At 38.4% G+C, this 18,741-nt stretch overlaps 1 protein-coding gene across 15 annotated transcripts in view; it reads left to right on the top strand.

Annotated features, from left to right (window-relative positions):
• Positions 1-5,731: 5,731 nt before the first annotated feature.
• NUP35 (nucleoporin 35) overlaps positions 5,732-18,741 on the top strand; it is a 100,976-nt gene continuing 87,966 nt past the window's right edge. For 5 of the 15 annotated variants that reach the window (XR_014079792.1, XR_014079791.1, XR_014079793.1 and 2 more), the window contains exons 1-3: positions 6,107-6,161; positions 8,863-8,926; positions 18,087-18,257. Coding sequence is in view for 5 of the 15 variants with exons in the window: in XM_081580957.1 (XP_081437083.1) it covers positions 18,098-18,257 (160 nt within the window). In the remaining 10 variants the exon portion in view is untranslated. Of the gene's footprint in view, positions 5,764-6,106; positions 6,162-8,862; positions 8,927-12,703; positions 13,377-18,086; positions 18,258-18,741 lie in introns of those variants that run through there. The other 10 variants (XR_014079787.1, XR_014079788.1, XR_014079789.1 and 7 more) reach the window with 4 other exon arrangements.

Here is an 18,741-nt window from a genome sequence, read left to right as displayed (position 1 = left end):
CAAAGGGTCGGACACGGCTGAGTGACATGAAATACCTCCCTGTCGACAGCTTTGCCTGGAATCCTAGACGGTGCATTTCCAGAAAGTTCTTCCATATCTCTGCCATTCTGTGAGCCATGGCTTCATTCTGCAACAAGATCCAGATTTCAACCCTGGGAGACTTTTTCCTTAAACACTTCCCCAGTGGTAGTGACTGTTCTTTATATCCGCTCTTCCTATGCTATTGTTTAGAGCACTTTCCTTCTTCCTTTCTAACCAATCCCTCATTACTCCAATCCTATTATAGTTAATAAGCTTTTGTATTAAACTTTCCCACTCTTATTGTGTGGTTTATCTCCTGATGGACCTAGGCTGTCTAGCCTATAATTTACAGTCAATTATTTTAATAATTGTCCTTGTGGAGTGTTTCTGGTAGCAGGTCAAGCTATGTTACAACCATGCACCGTATGATAATAAAGGCTCAAATGGCAATTAATGTTGTAGGAATATTTTTTGAGAGAATAATTCTATGAATATAAACAGTGTTCTGTGTAAGGGTATAAACACAATGACCTGATTTTGCTAATGCTTCTTGTCTACAGAGTGGTGAATTCTTCAAAGTTAAAAAAAAAAAGCACATAAATAGTGTAATTTGCTATCGCTCTTATGTTTTCACCCACTCTTCCCATTTGTATATCATACCAGGAGGAGAGGAAATTGCTTTCAGTGCTTGAACTGAATTCTCACTGCCTTCTTTGCATAGTTCAGTTGTGAATCCACTTACTAATAGTTATAATTACTGCTAATGCAACTTCATGAACTCGGGGTAAATGAAGACAGCTAATGTCTCACCACTAGTGATATGTGTGTGTGTGTGATGTCTATACACACACATATATATATATATTTATTTTTTGAAATAGCAAATGCTTTTATAAGTGCTCACAAACAAAAAGTTCCTTACATTTTCTCTAGAATTGGCATACAGCTTACTATGTATAAGTTATAGCATTCTCCCTTTTCTCTTAAAAAAAAATCTGGTATAATAATTGCCTATCTTCAATTTTATGACACTCTCACAGCATGTCTTAAATATAACTGATCTTGCTTTGGGAATATCACTAGCAGATTTTCCTAGTATTTCTTCAATATATAAAAATGATTTTTTTTTTCACATTCAGGGACTTCCCTGCATGTCAAATACTGTGCTAGGTCCTAGTGATATAATGATAAGCAAAACAGTCAAAAATCCTTGCCCCCAGGGAGCTTGCATTCAAAGTAACACCACTGTATAATAACCAGACACATCTACATTGATCACTCAGCCTTCTGCTGGTTAGATTTTTCCTCTGTTTTGACATTTCTGAACCATGGAGGTCTTTCTTTACTGAGGAGAGGTGGGCAAATGACCAAGGGCAGAATTTTCTAAGGATCTCCCAACACAACTGCTCCTGGTTCTGTAAAGTAAATAGTAGCTGAAGTAAATAGTAGCCTTAAGAAGAAACACAAAAACTCCTCCTCACCAACATCTACCTACAATAATAGCATTAATTAATAATTACCAAAGTTTAAAGAGAACAATTTCCTAGTATTCACCAAGAAAAAAATTGTCTACAGATGTCAATTATATACTCCTTATATTACAGAAAAGAGCCCTAAAATATTTTAAAAACTTCCTTCCTCAGTGTGCAGTTTTGATCAAGCTACAGACACATGCACACATATTCCTTTATAGGCAGTGAACGTGTTTTATAACTGACTTTCAAAACACATATAATCTTTTAAAATATTAATCAAACTGATAATTATGGAAGTAAGAGTTGATACTCTTTTCTGTTCTGTCAAGGTATGGAGTCCTTGGATGACCATATCTGTATGGGTAAACTGTTAATTAACCGTCCTCACAAGAAAGTTGAAAGAATTAGTAATTTAATGTTTATAAACTTTTTTTGTTTCTTTGGAAGATATTGTAATTATTATTACAATAGCATTAAGTTGCAGATACTAAAGAAGTTGCAGTAATAGCACTTAGCTTAATAGTAAGTATTCAATTTAAATAAAAAATTGAAGTAGATTCCCAAGTGATGAGTAACCTAGAAATAAAATTTTCTCACTATATAGTCCATATCCTTAGGATAGATTAAGCACTTATGTGTATCTCAAGAAGGTTTTCTTTTTCAGTAAGTACTAATATTTTCTACAATTCTCATTAATTCCAGACAAAAGAAGCATTTGTTAAAACTGCTTAAGAAGTACATTTTCTTTTCAGTTGAGTTAATGAAATTGGGAAATCAATAGAATTTAATTCTGTGGTCCTTTCCTATTCAGCGAGAATGAACAGCTGTGGACCTTGTTCACAAGTAATACAACAAGCTAACCAACTGCTGCAGTGGCTCCTTGACATTCCATATTCTTGTGCTGTTGAGGCTTAACTCCACTCAGATAGTTAACAATTGGTCTTCCTTTGCAAAACTTTGGTCAAAGGAGCCTGGAGCAAACTCAGAGTCAAGACATTCTCTTTTATTACCTGTTAACTTGATATCATCTCCCCTAACCAATGGCTCTACAATTGAATTGTATGAAAATATGTTTTCTAAAACTGTAAAGTGCTATACTACTAGTAGTATTGTTATTTCGAATTAGGAAAAATTTTTTAGTCATTCTGGACATTCTTCAGATGCTGCTGTGCTTTTTCTGTAAAATATTTGTTGGCAGTACAGGATATGTTGATATCCTCTATAACACAGCCTTCCCTGATTCTGTAGCAAAGAGAATACTAGCCCTCTGCTAGCCCATAGTTCAGGGCGTGTCAGTATTACATGTGTATCTACAAAATTATAGAAACAAAAACCAGACTAGTGTTTTCCAGGGGTTAAGAAGGTGGTTGCAGCCTAGGGAAGTAGGTGTGGTTATAAAAAGGCAACAGGAAAGATCCTGGTAAAAATGTAAATGTATCAACGTTGAGTATCCTGGTTGTGACATTGTACTATAGTTTGGCAAGATGTTACCACTGGGGGAAACCAGGTAAAGGGTACATAGCATCTCTCTACATTATTTTTTACTTCCTGTGAATCCACAAACATCTCAAGATAAGAAAGTTTAATTTAATAAAACCGTTAACAAAAACCTCCAAGTACCCAACTTCATGAAGCTTACAACTTAGCTGGGGGGAATAGATAATTTTAGTATATATTTCAAATCATAGTTTGCCAAGTTATAAGGGAATGCTCTCCTGAGTGATGTTTGAGATAAGTGCTGAAAGATAAGTAGGGTGTTGAAGATCTTCCAGAACTGAGAGAAGAAGGCATGTGAAGACCCAGGGGTGAGAAAGAGCATGACACATTGGAATGATGGGAAGAATAATTTTGGTCTTTTAGAGCAGTAAACGGGATGGAAAGATTTTGAGCAGGAGAGCAACTTGCTCAGAATGTTATTTTTAAAAGCTCACTTCAGCTGTGCTGTGGAGTGTGGATTAGGGAGGGTAAGACTAACCAGGAAGCTAAATCCAGGTATCATGGTAAAGCTGGGATTTGGTGAAGGCAGTAAAAATGCAAAGAAGTGGATGCACTTGAAAGGTATTTAGGAGGTATCATTCACAGGATTGGATTGGTGTTGAAAGGATTGGTGTTTAAAGACCATGTCAAGATTTCATTCTTGAGCAACTAAATAGCTGATGGGGCCATTCTCTGAGATAAATAATTAAATTTTACAGAAAAGATAGTAAGTTTGGCTTTTTATATTTGATTTTGAAAGTGCCTTTGAGATATTGAAGTGTAGATGTCCTATAAGCAATTGTATATGTAATTTTGGATGTCAGAGAATGATTTGGGTTGGTGATATGAGTTGAGAGTCATTAGGATGATCGATGTGAATACCATTATACAGAGAAAGAGTTTAGAGTAAGACCAGACCATAAGATGGAGCCTTGGGAACATTTCTGGGGTAGATAGGGAAGGATGAGCTAAGAAAAGAGACAGCCACATGGTCAGAGAGGTAGGAGAGAAAGCAAGAGAGTCAAAGAAATTAGAATTTCAAAGAATGTTTACTGTGAACTAATGCTGCTAAAAGTTATATGAGATATAAAATGACAATGTCTTGGATTTAGCCTTATAGAGGTCTTTGGTGATGTTGGCAAGAGTTGTTTGGTGAATTAATGGGGGAAGAAGCCAAATAAGCTTAATAAAAGCTATGTAGTAGGCTGAGTGACATAGAAGAGCATTAGTATAAATTTCAGTTATTGAATATATATTATATATTGAATTGAATTGAATATTGAATGATATTATATAGTCACTGAGTGAATAAGTCAATACATTGTAGCTACTATTATTTCCACTATTCAGATTAAAAAATTAAGTCCTCGAGTTGTTAATGTCATATAACTATTAAGTATTTTTATTAAGTCAAGATTTGCACCTCTCAACAAAATGCTACTTCTCTAAATGAAGACATTATCAAGTAGGAAAAGAGTAATTTTTTTCATTTATTTTTCACTCTCATTTATTCACATAAACTGGGAGAGAATGTATGATCTTTGAACACCCTAGTACGGTGCTTGTGCTTACTCGCTCAGTTGTGTCCAACTCTTTGCAACCCCATGGACTGTAGCCCACCAGGCTTCTCTGTCCATGGGGATTCCCCAGGCCAGAATACTGGAGTGGGTAGCTTTTCCCTTCTCCAGTGGATCTTCCCAACCCAGGAAGCAAACCGGGGTCTCCTGCATTGCAGGCGGATTCTTTACCATCTGAGCCACCAGGGAAGCCCAAGAATACTGGAGGGGGTAGCCTATCCCTTCTCCTTATTGCTTTAAAAAAAGAATTTAACTTGGGAAAATGTCAAAATACACAAAATTAGAGAATACTATAATCAGTTAGCCATCAACAATTATCAACTCATGGCTTTTCTTGTTTAAAGGATATGCTCAACTATCCTCTTCCTCCACTGCTTCTGCCCTCACTTATTACAGAGGGTTATTTCAAGGAAAATCCCAGACAAAGCTTTTTCTAAAGTAAATCCTATTTGTTTCAGTATTGTCCATTTTTCCTGCTAAAACTTCCATGGGGCTTTCAAGTATCTGATTAAACCTATCTAATAGTTCAAATATAAAAGCAGGAAATGAAATGTTATTTATAATATATTTATATTTATAAAAAATAATTTATAACACCTGAAAGTTATGTTTTTTAGAACAGTTTTACATTTATAGCAAATCTGAACAATATGGAGATGTCCCATGTACCTTCTGCCCTCACACATGTTTAGCCTCCTCTTTTATCAACATCTCCCACCAGAGTGGTACATTTGTTGTAAGTGGTGAAACTACATTGAAACATCATTATCACCCCCCAAATCCATAGCTTACATTACTTTGGATTCATGCTTGGTGTTCTACATTCTTTGGGTTTGACAAATTTATAATAACATGTATCCACAATGATAATATCATACAAAATAGTCTTGCTGTACTAAAAATCCTGTGTCTGCCTATTCACCACTCTCTCATAGTTATATGTAAGTTTTGATGTTATCTTTTTACTTCCAACAGGTGTTAGTGAGTGAAAGTCTCTTAGTGGTGTCCAACTCTTTTTGATCGCATGGACTATACAGTCCATGGAATTCTCCAGACCAGAATACTGGAGTGGGTAGCTTTCCCCTTCTCCAGGGGATCTTCCCAACCCAGGGATTGAACGTAGGTTTCCCACATTGCAGGTGGATTCTTTACCAGCTGAGCCAGGAGGGAAGCCCCAACAGGTGTTAAGAACCATCTAATCGGTTACAAGACACGTGAGTCAGCTAAACTGATAATATCTTTTGATGTTTGGCTGCCCTCTTTCTGCCAGTTGTTTACTATAATGAAATCAGAAAACACCGGTAAGTTTCCAAATATAATATTGATTTTAATTTATAAAGATGTACTTTGGCCATTACTGTTTATAGTGATCAGACAATGCAAATAACTAATTGATTTGCATTTTTCTGGACAAAATCCCTACATCTTAAACACCACAAAGCTCTTTTGGAGATCACTTGTCCCTGGGCCCTATGAAATCATGGTCTCTCCATATGCTTTATGTGACATCACAATCTACGTCATGGCCTGCCCATGCTACACCAGCTGCCAAAACTCAGATGATGGGAACATGAGTGCGACCATGTTGCCTCTCTTGGCTCTCTTTTCAAAGGTAACAAACTCTATTCCTTCCCTAAATTCTTACCAAAGGTGGATATCATTTTTCTCTGCTTCAGTTAAAAAATTCTTTGTTTTTATTTTTAAAATAGACTAGGAGTGGGATTTAATAATTTAGGTTTATATACAAACATTGCATATTGATAGACATTTATAAATAGGTCGATGAGTACTCAGTATGATACACAGTAGTTTGGCTGCAAATACATCAAATATGTTGAAAATTAATACATTTTGAGACTTCATGTCTCAAATACATTTCTGACTTTTTAAAAATTTGTGTTTAGAAGAAAGTTGAAATGTATATAGCCGGAAACTAATCTTCAGATTGGACTCTCGGTAGCCCTAGGGATTTCACCCAAGTGCTTCAGGGATCATTTGAAGGTGATAATTGACAGCTGAGGGGGCAAGAATCCTGAGTTAGTGGGGCTTGCACTTTTTCTGTTATTTTTTTTTTCCCCTCAACCAGAGTGGTTCTGTTGTATGTATTAAGTATCTGCATAATACCTTGTTAAATGAAAGAGTATTCCATATAAGTCTGAAAATCAATGATCTACAAAAGTAACACTTGGACGGAATCATATGTCACTGGAAGGCAGCATTCAGAGAACACAAATCCAGAATAGAAATAAGGAACAGGTGTTCCACTTTGACATTTTATTTACCATGTTCAGAAAAGAAAGTAGGAAAGCAAGTATTGCAATTAAGATAATAATATCCATGTACAGAGCACTATGATGAACATGCAGTATTTCTAAAGATTGTAGTTTAACAAGAAACATAAAAAGTAAAATTGTGCTATACAATGTTACTCATTCAAGATAACCCATTTTATCTCATTTTATACAAATTTCATTTTACCAAAAAAGGATAAACAGAACTACAAATAGGTCTTCATTTTATAATATGTATAATAAGCACTTCTAATAGAATTAATGTGTAAAATTATTTTAAACATTTTAAAACATGAAAATTTTATCAAATAAGTTATATCAGATAATTACACTTATTCAATGTTTATATAGAGTATGTCATTAAAATTTGTTCATTCATTTACTTTTTCAACATAGTTTTATTGGAAAGTGATAGAAAAACAGAATAGAAAATATTACGATCTTGTCCTCAAGAAAATTCATCTAGTAGGACTGCAAAGAAAACTTAAAAAAAAACAAGTATCTTGTAGCAAGAGTTGCAGAAATGATGTGTTGTACATTTTGAGATGAAATGATTATTGAAGGCTGGCAGGGCTGGAGCAAGTTTCATGGTGGAAGAGAGCTGCCACTTGCAAAGGAATTTGTAAATTGCGGTGGAAAGCAAAGAGATGCTAAACAGGGATACTGCTGTGAGCAAGGAGTATAATGTGAAGATCTTTCACAAAATGTTGAAACACTTGCAAAGGGGAATAATGGGAGAATTGATTGGAGAAAGCTAGGGTGAGAGAGTGAAGAGACTGTTTTGAAACTGAGGTTCTCAACCGCCCCTGGTGAAGGTAGGGTGACAATATATATTCCTTTTAGGGTGCCTGTTGAATCAGCAAAAGAGATGCTCCTATTGTCCAGTCTTAGTTTGTTTGGGCTGTTTGCTTCTCTGGTGGCTCAATGGTAAAGAATCTGCCTGCAATGCAGGAAGCATGGGTTCAATCCCTGGGCTGAGAAGTTCCCCTGGAGAAGGGAATGGCTATCCACTCCAGTATTCTTGTCTGAAAACTTCCAAGGACAGAGGAGCCTGGCAGGCTACAGTCCATGGGGTTGCAAAGAATTGGACATGACTGAAGTGACTGAGCACACACACAACAGAATACCATAGACTAGGGGGGACGTATAAACAACAGAAATTTATTTCTTCAAAGTTCTGGAGGCTGGGAAGTCCAAGATCAAGATATGGCAGATTTGGTGTCAAATGAGAGCCTGCTTCCTGGTTTACAGACAGCATCTTGTTGCTTTATGCTCACACGGCCAAAGGGATTGGGGAGCTCTCTGGATGGATTCTTGTATAAGAGCACTAATCTCATTCATGAGGACTTAACCCTCATGACCTAACCACTTCCCAAAGTTCCCAACTCCCAAATACCATCATACTGGGTGTTAGGATTTCCAACAAATGAACTATGGGAACACAAATATTCAGTCTAGAGCAACTTCCACCCCCAAAGGATTCTGATTTTCCTCTTCTCTTGTTGCCTGGGTGAGAATGTATACAGTGTAATGGGAGACACTATTGGTTGGCATGTGCTGCACATGTGAAGCTTGTGAAGTTGAAGAAAACGAGGCTACTGTAGGGAGTAGGAAGTCAGTGAGAATTTTGGACAGCTGACTAGCGTGTACAAGGAAGGGAGCATTGGATAGTGGTATTTGGTGGGAGAGAGTGAAGGCATGGTAGTGTTAAAGAGTTGACGGCAATTGTCTAGGCATTGAGGAGAGAGAAAAAAGAGGACTTGGTATCTGAATGTTTGATGGAAGGGAAAATGGAAGCCAGAAAAAGCAAAACGGACCAGGCACTGTACTAAGCATATTATTATTGTTAAGTCACTAAGTTGTATTCGAATTTTTTGCACTCCCATAGACTGTAGCTTGCCAGGCTCCTCTGTCCACGGGATTTCCCAGGCAAGAATACTGGAGTGGGTTGCCATTTCCTTCTCCAGGAGATCTTCCTGACCCACAGATTAAACCCACCTCTTATGTCTCTTGCCTTGGCAGGCAGATTCTTTACCTCTGAGCCAACAGGGAAGCCCGTACTAAGCATAACCACCTTTCAAAGCAGGTATTGTTTCTATTTTACAATCTAAAGAGATTTAATACAAATCGAAGTAATACAGGATATAAGTATATGAGCTGGACTTTGAATAAATGTCTGTATCATTTTAGAGTCTACTCTAACATACTGTGATTTTGAATTTCTAAGAGGTTAATAGAAAAAGGGACAACTGGAATGGGGCTGGTTTTAGGGGTAAGATGAGTTTATTTTTGAGGCTTGATGTACTGGTAGATTGTTCATCAAGCATCTGGGAAAGTATCAGTTGGCTTTAGAGAGAGCTGGGGCTTACAGTATTGGAATTTTTTTTTTTTTTGGCATAGACATGACAATTCATGAGGACTCCCAGAGAGACCATAAAGAATTTAAGAAGAGAGAGACGACAAAGTCTTGACTTAATAATATGTCCAGGTTAGAATAAAGTAGGATCAGGTATAGAAAAACCAGAAAAAGATTAGAAAGTTATGGGATAAAATAGGAAGTGTAACCTCACCAAAAACATGGAAAACACTGTAGATGAAAAGATGGTCAAAGCTGTTGACTACTGCAGATATCAAGAAGACAGGCTTAATCTGGCCACAAGGAGAAAAATAGCTGGGGATCAGTAGTTTCATAAGATTTACATAGTAGCCAGTATGTAATGAATTAAACAATAAGATGGTGAAGTTAGGGAAATAAATCATCTACGAAAATCTGTAGGCTCTTATTTTGAGATCTTGAGAAAAGGAGAGAAAATGTGAGAGAAATTAGTGCATGGTAGCTAGGAGAAAGAACAAGATATAGGAAAGTTTCTGTGAGAGGGACAACTAGGCATCTTTATAACTTGGTAAGGAAAGAGACAATTAAAGGGTAGAAGACTGAAAAGCAACTGAAGGAAAATGGCTTTCTTGAAAGAAAGTGTTTTAATTTGAAGAATACTAAAAATAGGAAATAATGCCTATGATCAACTACTAAAAGTTATGTAAGGTAAAATAAGGGCCTTTCTTAAGCCCCCTGATTTACAAACCCCTCTCCATTCTACCTTCCCTGTTAATAGTTTGGAAGGAATGTTTTCTAGATTTTTCCTTTATTTAAATAAGCATCTCTGTCTCTATCTGTCTCTTTGCATCTTTTCTCGAATGTCTACTTTTTGTTAAGTTGAAATGATGCTATATAATGTTTTCAAATCGCTTCTTTCACATCAATCATGGAGTTTTTTCTAGATCAATATATACAGTCACATATCCAATCCATTTTATTCTTTTTAACAGGTGCATGATGTTCTTTTGTTTGGCTAGATCATAATTTATATTGAAATCCCTTCATTGATGAACTTTTCTTGGTACCTTATTTCTAGAAAGGGAATCGCTGGGTGTGGTGGACTGAATGGAGCTTCCAAAGATACTCACATTTTAATTTCTGGAATCTATGAATGTTACTTTACAGATATGATTATTAACTTAATCACAACTGGTTACCACCGTGGGAAGATTATCCTGGATTGTATGAGTAGGCCCTAAATGTGATTACAAAGGTCCTTATAAAATGGGCGCAGAGGGGGATTTTACTATACAAGAAAAAGACCTTGTGACAACAGAAGCAGAGAGAAGCACTGTTAGAGGTAGAAGATGCTATGCCACTGGCTTTGAAGCAGGAGGACAGGGCCAAAAGCTAAGTACGTAATATATGGTTAGCCTTCAGAACTTAGAAAAGCAAGGAAACAGATTTTCCCTTGGAGCCTCTTGAAGAAACCAGTCTTGTTGACACTTTGGTTTTAGTCCTATAACAATCATTTTGGATCTCTGGGCACTAGAGCTATAAAGTATAAATTTGTGTTGGTTTAAGCCAGGAAAGTGAAAGTGAAAGTGAAGTCGCTCAGTCGTGTCCGACTCTTTGCGACCCCATGGACTGTAGCCTACCAGGCTCCTCCATCAATGGGATTTTCCAGGCAAGAGTACTGGAGTGGGTTGCCATTTCCTTCTCCAGAAGATCTTCCCAACCCAGGGATCGAACCCAGGTCTTCCGCAGTGTAGGCAGACACTTTACCATCTGAGCCACCAGGGAAGTTTGTAGTAATTCAGTATGACTGCATCTGAACATTATTACATCTGCAAAGACCCTATTTCCAAATAAGGTCACATTCACATGTATTGGAGGTTAGGATCTTAACATTTATTTCGGGAGCAAGAGTTCAACCCTTACATAGTATCTGTTAAGAAAAAGTCACTTCATCTGTAAGTGGTTCTAAGCTTTGATTTCTGGAAACTTGTCATTTAATGCTGGAATTGTTATTACCTCACCCAAATTAGAAAAATCCTGGCTGGATTTGGGATTTCAGGAAAACCTAAGAGGAAATAGGGAGGATGGTGAGTATTTGGAGGATAGTGACTTTGGTATGGATCAGAGAGCATCTCAGAATATACACATGTAGCACATCACTTTAATAAAATTAGTAAGTGAGCAAAACTAAACAACACATTTTTTTCCTTTTATTTACTTTTATTTTTTAATTTTTATTTTATATTATAGTTGATTAACAATGTTGTGTTAACTTCAGACGTACAGCCAAGTGATTCAGTTATACATGTACATATATGAATTCTTTTTCAAATTCTTTTCCCATTTCGGTTATTACAGCATTGAGCAGAATTCCCTGTGTTATACAGTAGGTCCTTGTTGGTTATCTGCTTTAAAAATAGCAGTGTGACATGTCAGTCCTAAATTCCCAATTTATCCCTCTTCCCTATCCTCTCCCCTTGTTAATCATAAGTTCTTCCTCTATTTCTGTTTTGTAAACGAGTTCATTTCTATCATTTTTTCTGATTCTGCATACAAGTGATATCATATTTGTCTTTCTTGGTCTGATTTACTTCACTCACTGTGATAATCTCCAGGTCCATTCATGTTGCTGCAAATGGCTAAAAGACTTATTTTCACACACACATATTTATAAATACAATGTGTGTGTGTGTGCGCTCTTCAAATAGTATCTAAAGAAAAGCAGCACAGTAGGGAAAGGCCGACAGCAGGGATGGCATAGGGAGGAACACACAAGATTCTGCAATGTTATGAGTTCACGGGTGTGTATCGTTAGCCTTCATTATTTAATCTTTTGTTTATATTAACATATAATAAAACAGCAAGTATAAGTTATGCTTTAAGTAAAATGGGCTTCCCTGATAGCTCAGCTGGTAAAGAATCAGCCTGCAATGCAGGAGACCACGGTTCGGTCCCTGGGTTGGGAAATACCGCTGGAGACGCGAAAGGCTACCCACTCCAGTATTCTGGCCGGGAGAATTTGTATAGTCCATGGGGTCGCAAAGAGTAGGACACGACTGAGCGATTTTCACTTTCACTGAAGTAAAACTGTGCCTATATAACCTAAAATTAAAAAAAAAAATGGCATAGAGATGGTAGAAAATATGCTTTGAGAATGGTTTCATGCAGCTAGGCCCAGAAATTGACACTGGAAAGCGGCACCATCTGTTTCTCAAAGGCAACTTTTCCAGGCAGTACTTGAGAAAGAGCATTGGGTAAACTCTCGCTAACTATGAAAGCGTTACAGTAACTTGTGTTCCTATACGACTCAAGCACCAACAAATCAGGAGGCTCACAGGTGAGTAACGAAGTCCCGAAATCACAACTTCCACGTTGTTGCATCACTTTACCAGAGAAATTCTTCCCGCACAAATAGTCTGAGCAAAGACTGTTGACCTATGCCAAAATGGCAGCGCCGGCGCCACAACAGGTACAGCGCATGTCCGGAAGTTACGCAATCCCATAAGGTAGCGCGCCCCCACCCGTGGGGAGAGTTTCCGCCATTTTTGAAAATCAGGAAGGTCCGGGGGTAAGTGCTGTTGCTGCTGTGATGGCAGCCTTTGCCGTGGAACCCCAGGCGCCCACGTTGGGTGAGTAAAAAACTGCTTTTCCTCGCTAGCACTGCGATGCACACTGTAAGCTTGGAAGCGGGCACGCTGAGATACAGTAATCACAGGGTCTCGTCTGCTAATTTCAAGCCGCAAAGAGCTACCCTTTTGGCTCGCCCCCAGGTTCCTAGTCCGCCCTCTACTCTAGGCGTCGCCACCCTGTAGCTACCAGGGGGGCTCCGGGACGTCGCCACCCTGTAGCTACCAGGGGGGCTCCGGGACGCTGCGGGCTCCGAGGAAGTCGAAGAAACGGCGGTCTTGTGGTAACTAAGGCGCTTTGTATCCTCCCCCCAAGCCAGAGCCAGACCTGTCCATACCTGAGACTCCGCCGGCGCGGCAGACGCTATGCTGGGTTCCCGGATCCTGTGAAGCGTTGGTGGGAAGGTCCTCACCTGTGAACACGTGGGTGGGCGGTGCCCTGGATTGTGGTCACCTTTCACCGCTGTTCGGTCACCTAGGCTTCTCGTTACTGCTTGATTTCAACTCCTCCCGGGATTCGCAAAAGGAATATGTTTTTAATGGAAACTTGAGTTGTTCGATATTTAATTAACCAGGTGATGGCAACCATTGAGATATTCCCTTAATAGGAAGCCACGAGTTCGCTTCATTTTCTTTATCTTGGGAAAATGACTATTGTAGAGGATCTTTTTCTCTACATTACATTCCTCTACATTACGGTCACGTAATGATTTTAAAAAATCATTTCCGTTATATAATGGGGGCATTGCTGATATATGTTGTTAAAAATCTTGCATGTCAATCTTGGATGTCGATTAGTGTGTGTGTGTGTCGGTTGAATTGTGGGTTTTGTGAGAACTGTGGAATAGCTTAAAACAAAATAAACCGTCTACTATTATAGAGACGTATTTGAAAATTCGATTATAACTTTCTGAGTTTGGAAAGGAGAGAAAGCACGATATGTCTGTGTAGAATGAGTTTTATTAGAATTGAAGGATGTATGATGTTGGCCATGTTTTGTACAAAATCAGTTTCTTTTGACAATAAAAGTAACTTGAACTGTTTTACTATTAGTTGTAAAAATCTAAATGTATAATATCAGTGGAGATACTCAGCTACATTTAAAGATGGCCTAGGTATTTATGTCTTGTATTATTTTAGAGGTCAGAAAACTTTTCATTTCCAGTATGAAAGTCTCTGCTTAACAAAAGCATTCTGGAGTATATATTTCTTGGGGTTACAATTATGAATAAACCCCTGGTCCGAAATCTGACATTAGCTGATATTGTTTAAATCCTTACCCCAGAAGAGGTATAAACATTTTCCCAGCACCTCAGTTCAGTCGCTCAGTCGTGTCCGACTCTTTGCGACCCCATGGACTGCAGCATGCCAGGCCTCCCTTTCCATCACCAACTCCCGGAGTTTACTCAAACTCTTGTCCATCGAGTCCATGATACCATCCAACCATCTCATCCTCTGTCTTACTCTTCTCCTGCCTTCAATCTTTCCCAGCATCAGGGTCTTTTCAAATGAGTCAATTCTTCGCATCGGGTGGCCAAAGTATTGGAGTTTCAGCTTCAGCATCAGTCCTTCCAATGAATATTCAGGACTGATTTCTTTTAGGATTGACTGGTTGATCTCCTTGCTGTCCATGGGACTCTCAAGAGTCTTCCCCAACACCACAGTTCAAACGCATCAATTCTTTGGCGCTCAGCTTTCTTTATAGTCCAACTCTCACATCCATACATGACTACTGGAAAAACTATAGCCTTAACTAGATGGCCCTTTGTAGGCAAAGTAATGCCTCTGCTTTTTAATATGCTGTCTAGGTTGGTCATAACTTTTCTCAAGGAGCAAGCGTCTTAATTTCATGACTGCAGTCACCATCTGCAGTGATTTTGGAGCCCCCCAAAATAAAGTCTGTCACTGTTTCCACTGTTTCCCCCTCTATTTGCCATGAAGTGATGGGACCAGATGCCATGATCTTTGTTTTCTGCATGTTGAGCTTTAAGCCAACTTTTTCACTCTCCTCTTTCACTTTCATCAAGAGGCTCTTTAGTTCTTCTTCACTTTCTGCCGTAAGGGTGGTGTCATCTGCATATGTGAGGTTATTGTTATTTCTCCTGGCAATCTTGATTCCAGCTAGTGCTTCCTCCAGCCCAGTGCTTCCTCCAGCCCAGCGTTTCTTATGGTGTATTCTGCATATAAATTAAATAAGCAGGGTGACAATATACAGCCTTGATGTACTCCTTTCCCGATTTGGTACCAGTCTGTTGTTCCATGTTCAGTTCTAACTTGCTTCCTGACCTGCATACAGATTTCTCAAGAGGCAGGTCAGGTGGTCTGGTAGTCCCATCTCTAAGAATTTTCCACAGTTTGTTGTGATCCACACAGTCAAAGGCTTTGGCATAGTCAATAAAGCAGAAGTAGATGTTTTTCTGGAACTCTTGCTTTTTTGATGATCCAGCGGATGTTGGCAATTTGATCTCTGGTTCCTCTGCCTTTTCTAAAACCAGCTTGAACATCTGGAAGTTCACGGTTCATGTACTGTTGAAGCCTGGCTTGGAGACTTTTGAGCATTACTTTGCTAGCGTGTGAGATGAATGCAATCGTGCAGTAGTTGAGCGTTCCTAGCACCTAATGGAACACTAAAACTAATGGTTACTTCAACAAACAATGCTAGCTGAGTAAGACACACCACTTAACATTTTAGGAGTAGAGACTCGGAAATGGAAATTTAAGACTTGAGGATCCACCAATATAACTCTCTAAGGAAAACTAGCCTGAGGGCTTGGTGGTTAGTGACAGTTTAGTTAAGAGTCCTTTGGCTCTCCTCACCCTAGTTATTTCTGTTGTGTCACAATATGTACTTAGATGTGTCAAAATTTTTTTGACTTAATTTTTACTATTCTTGCTGTTATAGTTGTTCAGTTGCTAAGTCATGTCTGACTCTTTTTCGACCCCATGGAAGGCTCTTCTATCCATGGGATTTCCCAGGCAAGAATCCTGGAGTGGGGTCACCATTTCCTCCTCCCGGGGATTTTCCCGACCCAGGGATCAATCCTGTGTCTCCTGCATTGCCAGGCGATTCTTTACCACTTTGCAACCTAGGAAGCCCGTGTGTGTGTGTGTGTGTGTGTGTGTGTGTGTGTGTGTGTGTGTGTGTGTGTGTGTGTGTGTGTGTGTGTGTGTGTGTGTGTGTGTGTGTGTGTGTGTGTGTGTGTGTGTGTGTGTGTGTGTGTGTGTGTGTGTGTGTGTGTGTGTGTGTGTGTGTGTGTCTATCTTTTCTTTTGGGGCTGGGAGGTGGTACCTAAAACTTTGTACTTTGAGTTTATAAATATATGTTCATAATATGCTTTTGTTTAGACTTTTGATTTGATTTTAGTATTATGTTCTTTGGAAATATGTAGTAGCATGGTAACATGGTAACTAGCACTTTGAAGTAATTACAATGTAATATAGCTCTTCACACCTATTTCACTATTTGCTTTCTTTTCCTTTTTCATGTGCTTGCATTGTTAATATCAAGGTCTGCTATAATGAGAAATAAGAGGAAAAGTAAATAACTGACAGCATTTGGATAGCACTAAACACAATTTTGAGGCTGTTAAAAGTTACAGTGTGGTTAATAAAGGCCATATAAAATATCAAGTGTTTGAACTTTCTGAGTGCCATAAATCACAAATCAGCCTTGTCAGATAATTGAAAAATTAAATTTTCATAAGTAGAAACTGCAAATTCTGCATGTACACAGTAGTCAGTTTTGGCTATAATAGTAAGGTACTATTAGAATAGTAGACTTTATTTTTTTGGGCTCCAGAATCACTGCTGATGGTGACTGCAGCCATGAAATTAAAAGACGCTTACTCCTTGGAAGGAAGGTTATGGCCAACCTAGATAGCATATTTAAAAGCAGAGACATTACTTTGCCAACAAAAGTCCGTCTAGTCAAGGCTATGGTTTTTCCAGTGGTCACGTATGGATGTGAGAGTTGGATGGTGAAGAAAGCTGAGCGCCGCAGAATTGATGCTTTTGAGCTGTGGTGTTGGAGAAGACTCTTGAGAGTCCCTTGGACTGCAAGGAGATCCAATCAATCCATCCTAAAAGAGATCAATTCTGGGTGTTCATTGGAAGGTCTGATATTGAAGCTGAAACTCCAATACTTTGGGCACCTCATGCGAAGGGTTGACTCATTGGAAAAGACCCTAATGCTGGGTAGGATTGGGGGCGGGAGGAGAAGGGGACGACAGAGGATGAGATGGTTGGATGGCATCACCGACTCGATGAACATGGGTTTGGGTAGACTCCGGGAGTTGGTGATGGATAGAGAGGCCTGGTGTGCTGCAATTCATGGGGTCGCAAAGAGTCGGACACGACTGAGCGACTGAACTGACTGATTAGAATAATAATAATAACAACTAATATTTGTGAGTGCTGATTGTGTATTAGGCACTTGAGTTAAGTGCTTTATTTGCTATCTTTCTAATCAAAGCTGGGTGCTGTGATTATGTACATCTTTCTGAAAGACTTGAAACCAGGTCTCTTGACTCCAGAGCTCATGTTTTCCTTACTGTGCTATTTTGTTTTGAAATTAGAGGAAGTTATAGCTTCCTTATTTTCATAGTTGGAATATTAATATTACCTATCCTGTAAATTGTGAAAAATAATTTTGAGTGGATCATCATGAAGTATCAGTTCTCCTCTTAATTGGTTGTCTGTTAGGGAGACTTATTGATTATTCCTGACTTTAAAATGAATGGTTTTAAAAAATTACCCAAAGCATATTTCTTAGTTGGTGTGCTGTCATCACTGTTATTTCATATGTACTTTAATGTGTGCATACTTAAACTTTTATTACAGAAATGACATGGTTTTTGTGTATGGGGAAAGAGAAATGGGACATACAGCTAAACCTGTTGTGTCTAATTTGCTTAGATTTTATGTTGCTAGTGCATCCTGTCCTTGTTTTTGGTTATTACATAGTAGAAACTGCCAGAATGGAAAGAAGTTGTTCTGTATGTGTTAGGGATTTTTTTTTTTTTTAGTCAATAAAATTTAAAAATAAGTGTTGATCCTTAAATCTATGAAATAATGTAAACAGCTGTCAAATATTATTTTGTTAATACAAAATATTTTCATATTTTTCTGGTAAAATTTTATGGTTTTTAAAATAATTTAACTGTGGTTCTGTAATATTTAACAATTTTTATTAAATTCTCAAAATTGTGTATACTGGTCTTTGTATCTTTTTGTTACCTATTATTACATTGAAGTCCTTTCTCTGTATTATTTTCTGATTCATTTAGGATCTGAACCAATGATGCTGGGTTCACCCACGTCTCCAAAGCCAGGGGTTAATGCCCAATTCTTACCTGGATTTTTAATGGGGGATTTGCCAGCTCCAGTAACTCCACAACCTCGATCAATTAGTGGCCCTTCCGTAGGAGTAATGGAAATGAGATCACCTTTACTTGCAGGTAGGTAAATGCTTGGGCTTCCCTGATGGCTCAGCCATAAAGAAACTGCCTGCCAGTGCAGGAGATGTAAGTTGGATCCCTGGGTTGGGAAGATCCCCTGGAGAAGGAAATGGCAACCCACTCCAGTATTCTTGCCTTGGAAGTCCCATGGACAGAGGAGTCTGGCAGCCTACAGTCCATGGGGTCTCAAAAGGGTTGGACATGACTTAGTAACTAGACAACAACAAAGGTAAATTGCTTAGTGTATTTTTAAGTACTATCAGTACATGTACTAGAATTTTAAAAATGCAGCTTTCACTTTCATCAACTAAAATTATTGAAACAGGTGTAAGCAATGTAATTTACTTTAATTCTGAGAATCACTCCCTAAAAATATGCATACTGCATTTTATTCAATCTAGCATTGATTGTAACACTCACTATTAAGCACCACTAGGAAAGAAAAACACTAAATATGATACACCATTTGCCATTTTTTGTAAAT

The sequence above is a fragment of the Giraffa tippelskirchi genome, chromosome 3 (assembly GCF_054371585.1).
Source record: "Giraffa tippelskirchi isolate mGirTip1 chromosome 3, T2T-mGirTip1v1.2.pri, whole genome shotgun sequence".
NCBI lineage: Eukaryota > Metazoa > Chordata > Mammalia > Artiodactyla > Giraffidae > Giraffa > Giraffa tippelskirchi.
Note: the sequence above shows the minus strand (reverse complement) of the source record. Positions and strands in the feature narration are given on the sequence as shown.